The 12,136-nt window shown below is 35.6% G+C and overlaps 1 protein-coding gene across 4 annotated transcripts in view; it reads left to right on the top strand.

Moving 5' to 3' along the window:
• Nucleotides 1-11,431, top strand: part of TPP2 (tripeptidyl peptidase 2) — an 86,630-nt gene extending 75,199 nt beyond the window's left edge. For 3 of the 4 annotated variants that reach the window (XM_070408630.1, XM_070408632.1, XM_070408634.1), the window contains 5 exons: nucleotides 3,523-3,619; nucleotides 4,598-4,728; nucleotides 5,496-5,703; nucleotides 8,122-8,241; nucleotides 10,497-11,431. In XM_070408630.1, the coding sequence (XP_070264731.1) occupies nucleotides 3,523-3,619; nucleotides 4,598-4,728; nucleotides 5,496-5,703; nucleotides 8,122-8,241; nucleotides 10,497-10,586 (646 nt within the window). In that variant the 3' untranslated portion in view covers nucleotides 10,587-11,431. Of the gene's footprint in view, nucleotides 1-3,522; nucleotides 3,620-4,597; nucleotides 4,740-5,495; nucleotides 5,704-8,121; nucleotides 8,242-10,496 lie in introns of those variants that run through there. The other variant, XM_070408633.1, reaches the window with a different exon arrangement.
• Nucleotides 11,432-12,136: the final 705 nt, after the last annotated feature.

Genomic DNA, 12,136 nt, shown 5'->3' with positions numbered 1-12,136 from the left:
GATAGGATTATATAGGTTTCAAGTGTGTGCATTTCTATAATATATGATCTGCATATTATATTGTGTGCCCCACTCAAAGTCATATCATTTTCCATCACCATATACTTGGCCCCTTTAGCGTTTACCATTCCTCCACCCCATTCCCTCTGATAACCACGATACTGTTGTTTCTGTCTATGAATTTCAGTTTTATATTCCACATATGAGTGAAATCATATGGTTCTTAGTTTTTTCTGACTGACTTATTTCGCTTAGTACAATATTCTCAAGGTCTATTCATGTTGTCACAAATGGCAGTATTTCAGCTGTTCTAATAGCTGAGTAGGATTCCACTGTATATATGTACTACATCTTTATCCAACCCTCTTTTGAGGGCACTTTGTCTCCCTGTCTTATCCACTGTGAGTAATGCTACAACGAACATAGGAGTTCATATATCTTTGCAAATAAATGTTTTCAAATCTTTCCAGTAGATACCCAGAAGAGGCATTTCTGGGTCATATGATAATTCTATTCTTAATTTTTTAAAAATATATTTTATTGATTTTTTTACAGAGAGGAAGGGAAGAGGGATAGAGAGTTAGAAACATCGATGAGAGAGAAACATCGATCAGCTGCCTCTACTGCACACTCCCCACTGGGAATGCGCCCGCAACCAAGGCACATGCCCCTGACCAGAATCAAACCTGGGACCCTTGATTCCACAGGCCGACGCTCTATCCGCTGAGCCAAACCGGCTAGGGCTATTCTTAATTTTTTGAGGAAATCACCATACTGTTTTCCTTAGTGGTTGCACCAGTTTACATTCCCACCACCAGTGAATAGGGTTCCTTTTTCTCCACAGCCTCTCCAACACCTGTTGTTATTCCGTCTTGTAGATGATAGCTATTCTAAGATGAATGAGGTGGTATCTCATTGTAGTTTTGATTTGCTTTTCCCTAAAAGCTAATGAAGTTGGACATCTTTTCAAATGTTGGTTGGTCATTTGTATGTTTCCTCAGGAGAGGTGTCAGTACAGGACCTCTGTCCATTTTATAATTGGATTGTTTGTTTGGTGTTGAGTTGTGTAAGTTTTTTATATATTTTGGATATTAAGCCCATGTTGGAGATGTCTTCCATTCAGTTGATTGCCTTTTTGCATTGTTGTCTTTTTTTTTTTTTTTTTTTTTTTTTTGCTGTGCAGAAACTTTTTAGTTTGATATAGCCCCATTTATTTATTTTTGCATTTCCTTGCCTTTGGGGTCAAATTCATAAAATGTTCTTTAAGACCAAGGTCCATAAGTAGTACTTATGTTTTCTTCTATGTAATTTGCTAGAGGCCCGGTGCATGAAATTTATGCACGGGTAGGGTCCCCAGGCCTGGCCAGTGATCAGGGCTGATCAGGTTCCCCACCTCCCCACCTCCTCCTTCCCTCGCTCCCTCAGTGCTCCATTGCCACTGCTGGTCATCCACCATGTTCTGCACCACCCCCTGGTACATGTCATAGCAAGCAATCAAACTCCCGAGGGTACAATTTGCATATTAGCCTTTTATTATATAGGATTGTTTCAGATTTTATATTTAGATCTTTGATCAACTAATGTATCTTATGTGATAAAAGCCTAATATGCTAAGTGTTTGGTCATATGTTCAACCAATCAAAGGGTAATATGCTAATGATATGCTAAGGCCACTCAACCACTCTCTATGACGTGCACTGACCACCAGGGGGCAGATGCTCCAACCGGTAGGTTAGCTTGCTGCTGGGGTCCAGCCATGGGCTGAACAAGCTCTGGAACCCTCCCACGGTCACTCCCCAGCCCCGATCGTGCATTTCTTTACTAGCTGTTAAATTTGAGCTTTTTAAATGTTATTCATTTGTTGTATAGCTTCTGTCAGTTGAACCATGTTCTTTGCCTGTTTTTCTATTGGCACATCAGATTTTTCTTTTAACATAGAATATATTAATGCTCTATTGTACTTGTCACAGAATTTTTCCCCAGCTTATCATTTGACTTTTAGCTTACATTTTACATAAGAATGTATTCTATGTAGTAAAATTGATTGCTTTTTCCATTTGTGATATGCAGTACAGTGGGGCCTTGACTTACGAGTGTCCCGACCAACGAGTTTTTTGAGATACCAGCTGTCTCTCAGCTGATTTTTTGCATTGAGTTGACAGAGTAATTTGAGTTAACGAGCTCCTTAACGAGCTCGGTCTCCGAACGAATTAAACTCGTAAGTCAAGGCCCCACTGGTTTTCTTTTACCACTGATTTTCTATTGGAGTCCTCATAGCTGATTATGTGTGTATCCCTGCAGTCATGAGGTCTTACAGAGAACAGACATCAGATTATGAAAATGATTCCCATTATAATGTCAGTCCATATTCAAAAGTATCTTTCCATTTAAAACTAGGTTGTATCTATCAGATATCAAAGTCTTTAGGTTAGTCTCTGGCTGATTGTAGGATGTTATAAACAGTTGAAAATGTGATGTAAATCACTCAAAAGTGAGATTGACTTCTGGCATGATAGTGATGCAGACATTTTATGCCAGGCTGGTTCTCCTCAGCTCCAGGTCACAGGAATTTCTTCTGGGAGGAGTAGGATTTTGGAATTTCTCATATAGCCCAGCTGCCTATTGTTGAGGCTAATTTTCAGGCAAATGTGGTCAAGAAGTGCGGGCTTTTTTTTCTGCTCAGCTGCTACTTTTCTGCCTTGGGTTTGAGGCTCCAGTCACCTCACCCCAGCTCAGGATGCAGTGGTTCCATTTCAGGCAAGTCAAACCGAGAAGACTACTGGCTACTGCTTCCCACTCCATGTAATCAGGAAGAACTGGCCTAGTTTTATTCAATTTCCCCATCTGGGAACATGGAATGTCTCTTTATTCAATCAAGACTTTAGATTTTTCAGAAAGAGTTACATTTTTCTTTTGATCTCGGACATTTCTAAATCTTTATTTTTTCTTGCTATTTGTGAATGTTTATCCCCTCCCTTTTTTTTTTTTAAAAAAACAACGTTGTTGTCATTTGTCATTAATATTTTTTAAAAATATAGTTTTATTGATTTCAGAGAGGAAGGGAGAGGGAGAGAGAGACAGAAACATCAACAATGAGAGAGAATCATTGACCAGCTGCCTGCCACATGCCCCTAACTGGGGACCGAGCCCACAACCCAGGCATGTTCCCTGACGGGAATAGAACTGCAACCCCCTGGTTCACAGGTCAGTGCTCAACCATTGAGCCACACTGGTCGGGCTTTTTCCTCTATTTGGGAAAGCTGTTGATGCTTATTTTTATCTTCCATCCTATTGAACTCTTAGTTGAAATGATTTTCATTTTTTAATTTCATTGATTTTTTAGGTAAGCATATTTATACCACCTGCAAATAATGATAATCCTTGTCATTAGGTATACTTATATTTCAAATTGAAGCCTTATATTATTGACTGGAACTTTAAAACAATGTTAAAAAATAGGAAATACGGAAATTTTCTTTCTAAAATAAATGAAATAATGATTTTTCTTTCTTTTGTATATAGGCTGGATTCTAGTGATATTTATAATGAATTGAAAGAAACATACCCTAATTATCTTCCTCTATATGTTGCACGACTTCATCAGTTGGATGCTGAAAAGGTTGAGTCTGTTCATTTTTAATATGAGTATCTTATTTTGTTTGTAATATTAAATAAGGTTTGTGTTTTGAATTAAAAGACAAACATATTTGTCTTCTATTCTTGCTGAAAATGTGTTTCCTCAAGTTGACTGTTCCATTAAGCTGTTTTCATTTAAGCTAAGTAAAGAACCTGACCATTACTATAAGTTTAGGATTCTTGCTCTTTGATCACTGGGAGTAGTAGTAGTAGTTAAGATACTCTAAGGATTGCTTTTCTGGCGTTAACCTACAGGGCAAAGAACAGAGGCAGTGGTCCTAGCCTGTGCAAATCCTAATATCTTCAGCAAAAGAAGCACCCCTTACTTTGCATTAAGTTTGTTTACAGTTCTTGCTTTTAAGAAATAGCTATAATTTCATACTTTATTAACATGGCCAGCTCTCATTAGTAATCATGGTAATAGGAATAAGCTAGCCATAATCATTTAAAAATTATCAAGGGTTTAGAGTGAACTAGAAAGTGTTGAAAGGAGACCTAAAAGACTTGAACAGGAGAAGCAGATTGCTAAGACACCATGAATAATCGTAGACTTGTTTCATCAGCTAGTGCTTTTTTTACTTCTGTTTTTATGTGGCAGGTGGCATGCAACTGAGGTAAATAGCCAATCTCTAAAATAGTTTCTTAAGATACCCAAAAAAGGAGTTGCCTTTGTAGAAAACACTTTACATTTTTATGAAATTTATCTTTTGCTTACTCTCACCACTTAAGGCCAATGGGGAGTGTAAATTAGGTATTTTCTTGTCTAAGCTCAGCTTTTGAAGAGATGCTGACAGTTACAAAGATCTTGGTAGGAGTGCAGAGCCCCCTGGGCTGCAAGTGGACTATATAGTCCCCTCACACTGGAGTTGACACAACAGACACGAAAATGCTTCAATATACTCATTGATAACATGCTTTTTTTTTTCTTCCTTCCTTCCTTTTACCTTTTTTTCCTCTCCAGGAACGAATGAAAAGACTTAATGAAATTGTTGAAGCTGCAGATGCTGTTATTTCTCATATAGATCAAACGGCCCTAGCAATTTATATTGCTATGAAGACTGACCCCAGGCCCGATGCAGCTACTATAAAAAAGTACCTAACCAGTAAATAATCTTTCTTGCATCTCATTTCTTAGTTACCTTTTTTAAAATAGGGATTGATATTATTGAGAATATTTTTCCTTCTTGGTATTTGTTATATCCTTATAACTAATGAGTTGTCAAGATTTAGATACTCCCTCTTTAGATACTTTGTAATAATTTTCTTTAATCATTTTAAGATGAAGCAGAAGAAAAGCAGTTTGCTTTCTTTACCATTAGATGCAGTCCTGGCAGAGATTTGTTACATCAGAAGAAGATAAAGATACCTGCCCTGGAGCAAGGCAGTCTACCTTAGAGATTAAGAGTAGGGATTCCAGAAAGACTAAGTAGTTTAGAATCCTGGATCTGCCACTTCCTAATTGTAGGACCTTGAGCAAATGCTTAATCTCTTTGTGCCTCAGTTTTTCCCTTTGCAAAATGGGGGTAATTAATAGTATCTTACTCATAGAATTGTTTTGAGTATAAAATGGTAAAAGAGTTCCTGGCACAGAGTAAGCATTGTATTTGTTTTCTGATGGCATTCTTTTTCAACCAAGTCCATCTGTTCTAACCCATTTAACCTGTGTAAAAATAGTGGCTCATTGGATGTTTATTAGAAATTTTATTTGATGTACGATACAAATGTATATACATAGCTACTTAATAACATGTCTGCATTGTAAATATTAAGCAAAAAAATGCATGGGTTTAATTCAGATAAGGCTGTACTTTTAAAGAAATGTTACTTACCTGTGAAATGTATTTTGATTTGGTGTGCAGTGACATGGACAAACAGAAATCCACCCTCGTAGATGCCCTGTGTAGAAAAGGATGTGCCCTGGCCGACCATCTTCTTCAAGCACAGGATCAAGATGGGGCTGTTTCCAGTGATGCAGAAGGAAGAGAAGAAGAAGGAGAAAGTACTTTGGATTCTCTGACAGAAACTTTTTGGGAAACTACAAAATGGACTGATCTTTTTGACAATAAGGTGACCTTTCTGCTTCTTTTTTGTGCAGTTTTTGGTTACATCACAGATTTATCTTGTGCCCCATTGCCTACTGTTTACTATTTCCCAGTTACTGGTCAGAAGAAGAAGAAGAGAATAAATGTAGTGAATGTAAGCTTGGCTCTGAAGAAGACGTGTTTAGCACTACCTATTTGTCATATCTGTTTTAAAACAATTTTTACCGTTATTTTATCTGTCTGCAAAGTGGCTATTCAGCAATAATCTGAAAACAGTTTGAGAATGTATATAGTATTCTTTTGGTTAATCTAGCTAGTTATGTATGAAGCTAAAATTAAAAATATCTTCTAGAAAGTGTCTTCATGGTGTCCCAAAAATGTATACACACACTTTGTATAATTATAAAAGCAGTATTTAATTAAAATACATTTCATTTTCAAAGTTGAGCTATCAGCTGTTATGTATACATTTTTGGGGACACCCTGTATTTATGTGCTAATTTGTCAGGGATTGGGGAGTGGGATGGTATCCTGGTTAATTTAGATATTTTTCTCAAAACTCTTAAACTTCTAAATAATTATCATCTTGATTTATAGCTGATCAAAATTTTGACCAGTTTAGTAAAAATAACATTGACAAATGTTTGGGTTTTGGTTATAAAAATGTTTTTAAGTCCTTTTAGCTCTCTACTATAACTCTTATAGTAGACATTATATAACTACAATTTTTTGTCAACGTTTCTTTCCCCTGGAGATAAAAAAAATAAAATGAAATCAGTGGAATTCTCCTTGCTTAGCACAAAAATTGTTTTGTTTTAGTAGACAGATGTTTATTTTCAAAATGAACTATGGTAATTCATAGTTGGAAAGACCGTTGGAAGTAGGGGGAAACTTCTTCCTGTATGCTTCAGGTTTCCCCCCCACTGCAGAGTAGTGCATATGTAGGAGGAACTCAGTTATATTCAGGAAACTGCACCAGAGGTTAAGAATTTGGATTTGAGCCCAGCCAGTGTGGCCCAGTGGTTGAGCGCCAACCTATGAACCAAGAGGTTACGGTTCGATTCCTGGTCAGGGCACATGCCCAGGTTGCAGGCTCGATCCCCAGTGGGGGGCATGCAAAAGGCAGCCAATCAGTGATTCTCTCTCATCATTGATGTTTCTATCTCTCTCTCCCTCTCCTTTCTTCTCTAAAATCAATAAAAATATATTTTTTTTAAAAAAAGAAGAATTTGGATCTGAAATCAGACCCCTGGAGTTTGAATCCTGCTTCTTCTACTTTTATCTGTGTGATCTTATTCTGATGTCTCAGTTTCTTATCTTTTGAGTGAGGATAGTGAATGACACTACCTACCAGACCTACCATGATATATAACATGTTCATTTTAAAAGCTATACTTCTGTAAAAGACTTAATTTTTCATTAATGAGTATTAAGTACACAGGAGGACCTGTCACATATCTACTTTATGCCAAACACTGAAAAAAGATTGCTGCTGGAAAAAGACAAATAAGATATGGGTCCAACAGAAAGTTGATGAACATCATAATAAAATTGTTATAAATAATTATATTTCTTCTATAATACTACTGTATTAGGGGCCGTGCATTATATTACCTGCCTATTTACATTCAGAGTTAAACAATTATTTTACATTTTACTTGGCTCTAGAATACAAATAAATGTGACAGGATTGTTTTATTTGAGAATGTTCTTACATTCTAAAAGTAGAGACCAAAAAAGTAAATAAATGGTTACAAGTATATTTGACAGATATGATAGTTAAAGGTACAAAACTTGTATAAAAGTATGTAGTGGAAAGTTTATATAATTAATACATTTCTTTTATCGTTTATAATTTTGATAATTTATAATAACTATACTTTTGTACTTCTGTCATAATTTGCATTTTTGCAATCATTTAGGTTAGCCCTGCTTTCTTTTTCATGAAGAGGTATTTTGGTATGGATTTCAACAGCTAGTGAATTTATTATAAAAAATTTCTTCCTTAAGATAAATTATCTGTTCTGTGGGATACCCTCCTTTTTTGAAGACATTGTTCTTTTATTTTTATTATTTTTTAAAATATATTTTTATTGATTTCAGAGAGGAAGGGAGAGGGAGAGATAGAAACAGCAATGATGAGAGGGAATCACTAATTGGCTGCCTCCTGCATGCCCTCCACTGGGGATCGAGCCCACAACCCAGACATGTGTCCTTGACAGATTCAAACCTGGGACCCAGTTCACAGGCTGGCGCTCTATCCACTGAGCCAAACCAGCCAGAGCGACATTGTTCTTTTAAAAATTTTTTAAAATTTACATGATATATAACATGTTCATTTTAAAAGCTATACTTCTGTAAAAGACTTAATTTTTCATTAAAGCTATATGCCTTAAGATATTAAATATTTCATAGATAAGCTTTATCTTATTTTACATTACAGGTTTTGACATTTGCATACAAGCATGCATTAGTAAATAAAATGTATGGGAGAGGCCTTAAATTTGCAACTAAACTTGTGGAAGAAAAACCAACAAAAGAAAACTGGAAAAATTGTATTCAAGTAAGTGATATTTCAGTTGTCACCATAAGGGTCACTTCAATACTGCATAGTGACAAGATACCTAAAAAGCCTCATGGTAGTGATATAACAGTACTGACTTTATCATGAATAATATTTAAACAATGTAATTTGAACAATAAAATAAATACATAAAGAGGCAGTCAAAAGCTATTTAAATTTTTTACTCCTGTCCAGAAAACTTGTATTTAGCTTCAGGTGTTTTTAATATACACACAATGCATTATGAATTTTGTACAGGTAGAAGACAAAGTTTTCCTTTATGAAGGAAATAATTTCTTTAAATACATATTGGCTTAATTCCAAAATATTTGAATTTTTAAAGTTTTATATTTGATTTTCTCATTTGAGATGATAGGCCATTATGTTATTTTATTATTATTATTTTTATTAATCCACACTCAATGATATTTTTTCTATTGATTTTTAGAGAGAGTAGAAGGGTGGGGAGAGCCAGAGAAAGAAAGGAACAGAGAAACATCGAGATGAGAGAGACACATTGATTGGTTGCCTCCTGCTCGTGCTCGAATGGGCTGGGGATTGAACCCATGACCCTTTGGTGGGCCAGTGCTCTAATCACTGAAAAACACAGGCCAGGGCTTATTACATTTTTGTATCCTCACCTGAGGATATGTTTTTACTGATTTGAGAGAGAGCAAGGGTAGGGGAGAGAAAAAAACAGTAATGTGAGAGAGCAGTATTGATCGGTGCCCCTTGTATATCCTTGAATACGGTCAAACCCACAATCTGGGTGTGTCCTGACTGGGATTCGAACCCATGACCTTTCAGTGTATGGGATAACACACCAACCAACAACCACACCAGCCAGGGCAGCCATGATGTTATTTTATCACATATTGTACTATATTGAGTGAAATTCTGTGGTTGTCCTTTTTGCAGAAGTTAATTGTCAAGTATAAAAACTTACTGAATTCCACAGATATTATTTATTATTGACCTTGTCTTTGTGATGCGTAATTGGTTTATGCCTAAAGGGAGGTTGGGGAATGTTGGTTATGCGGTCACGGGGCTGCTCTTTATATTTAAGGTATTCTTTGGGTGTAAAACTAACCAGTAGGTTCCTATGGAAATTTTTTATTAAACTATAGGTTATCTTTACTCTTAGACACTTTTTTGCATACCTTTACCAGTTAAAATTGTATGACATTTTAAATTAGCTCCTTCAGATCTCTGAATAGGTTAAGAGAACTCTTTCTGGAATTAATTGTTAATAAGTCCAGTCTCATCATGTAGGCTGTACTCTGCAAACTTGTACATTTGTGAAGCCAGTGATCCACCCAGACATTGATTTCAGGGGTGTTTTGTAACTTGTCTCCCCTCCACTCTGCTTCCCTGTCTGTTTTTCAACTAGCAACCAGAAACATTGGCTTTGACACCTACTGGTGAATTTCCATTACATTTAGAATAAAATCCAAACTCCTCACTGTGGCCTATAAGGCCTCATGTAATCTGGCTCCTGCCTTCCTTTCTAGCCATATCTCAGATCACACTTCCCCTGTTCACTCTGCTTCTGCCACACTAGCCTCCTTTCTGCTTGGGTGAAATCCTTGGCCACTTCCTGTCCACGAGGGGACCTAACTTCGAGCCGTACAGAAAGTTTTTCCTCAGATGACACAGTACATTCAGGCTTCAACTTAAATGTTACCTCCTAAGAGATCTCTTTCTTGACCATGTAACTTCCCAGTCACTCTGTATTATATAGTTTTATTTTTACTGTATACCTGATTTATATATATATAATTTTTTTTAACTTATTTATTCATGTATTAACTTGCTGTTTTATTATTTGGTTTTCCTGAATTGAACATAAGTTTCTAAAAATGGGAAGTCAGTTTGTTCAGTGTTGTTTTCCCAATGCCTAATTTGACTTCTAGTGGGCACTCAGAAAAAAAAAATGAATGAAAGGAAACTAGATTGGTAAGAAGGGAGCAAATAAGTTAATTGGTAAGGAAAACAAAGGTTAGTAGGAAAGAGGGAAGAAGGGAGGTTGGTTCGGATGATAATAATTAGTAGGGTAGGTTAACTGGTAGGAAAGTTTATAATTGGTAGTAAGAAACTTTGGTTCATAGGAAGGTGGGTGGGTTGATGCTAGGTTGGATGGAAGGAGAGTTCTACATACTACCATATTATTACTAAATTTTTAATGCAGAATTTGCCTTAAACATTAGACTTGAAAATCTGTTCTTTAAAAAATATATCACTGTGTTTTGTTATAGCTGATGAAGTTACTTGGATGGACCCATTGTGCATCTTTTACTGAAAACTGGCTCCCCATCATGTATCCTCCTGATTATTGTGTATTCTAAACTGAGAACCAAGACTTTAAATTTTAAAAAAGAAAATTTTATAGTGGATGGACATAAAAACAAATTTGTGGCATTTTTAGTCTAATGCATGTTTTCATCTGCTATCAAATATTGATTATTAAAATGATGTGTATTTATCAGAGACTTTGCTGGCGTGTGGCTTAATACATGTAAATCTAGACCTCTGACATCATGGTGTGTTCTTAATGCCTCACATTGCTGGCAATGGGCTGTGCCCTAACTGCCAGCACCAAGGACTTTCATTTGGGTTGCAGCTACTACATGCATGATAAGTTTTGAATAGTAACTTTTAACTGCAAACCTGTAAAATTCTATTTTTTATTTTATAAAAGAACAGAGTTTTAACATGTTCGACTTTAATTTTTCTCAATTGTATGAAGGCCTTAAAAAAGCTACATTAAGCGTAGCTAAAATTATTTATTGGACTAAAAAGTAACAGAATTTCACTTTCAGATATTTTTTTGGTTTGTCTTTTTTTTTTAACCTTTACATTCAATTAAGGGGGGAAATTTAAAGGGGCACAAATAAATAATGTGGCAATTGCTCGGGCAGAACTGCTTCTATAAATCTTCATCTTGGAGTAATTTCAGGCCAATCATTTTTAACATCCTTTTGATGTGCATAGCATCTGAATGAACCAATAATACATGTATAAGTGCCAGATAGCTAAATCTTTATCAGGTATTGTAAAGACACACATATGGTATGTTTATTAAAGTTGAAATAATGTAAACATATGAATAAATGTGCAAAACCAAGATCACAGTACACCATATACACTGATACCTTAATTTTTTAATAAATAAACGTGAATATTGAAGCTTCTTAAAGTTGGTCTTAATTTTTCATAATTAAAATTTTGGATTAGAACAAAAGTACTATTAAATTTGTAGACAAAAAACTTGAGGTAATTTATAATGTTTCTGATAAACTTGCAATTATTTGAATGTTTCCAATCTTATTGTGATTAGATTTTATGTATGTTTAACCTATTTTATCTTTCTATTATACTTGCTTCTCTCATCCTTTCTCCATAAAATAAATAGACACACATAGACAATATTAAAAGCCTCTCCTGACTTAGAGCAAGTGTGTGTGTGCGCGCACGCACGTATGTGTGTGATTTTTAAATCTTATTTCCTTAGAATTTACTACTACATATAGAAGTTCTATTACACTGCTGGGAGAACAGCAGCCGGAATCTGGCTGGCATCCTGGGCCTGGTTCCTGCCAACGCTGTTGTTAACTAACCAGGATGCCCGCATAATTAAAAAAAAAAAAAAAAGTTCTACCAGTAATCTTGTCTGGTTTCTGGTAATTGATTCCTTTATTTGATTAATACATTAGAGCTTTATGAAAAAAATAGAAATATGCATACCAACATTTTGCATACAATTTCTGAACCATCTAGAGTCTGAAGTCCATCAATGACCAGCTACATGCCTGTTCCCTCACAAACACTTTCACCTACATACATACAGGTTTCCCGATAAACACAGGTTCAGTCCAATAAGAAAAAATTGAGAAGC

The sequence above is a fragment of the Myotis yumanensis genome, unplaced genomic scaffold, assembly GCF_028538775.1.
Source record: "Myotis yumanensis isolate MYYU_CA2020_CCGP unplaced genomic scaffold, mMyoYum1.0.hap1 SCAF_3, whole genome shotgun sequence".
In the NCBI taxonomy this organism is placed as follows: domain Eukaryota; kingdom Metazoa; phylum Chordata; class Mammalia; order Chiroptera; family Vespertilionidae; genus Myotis; species Myotis yumanensis.
This window is presented reverse-complemented; position numbering and strand designations above follow the sequence as displayed.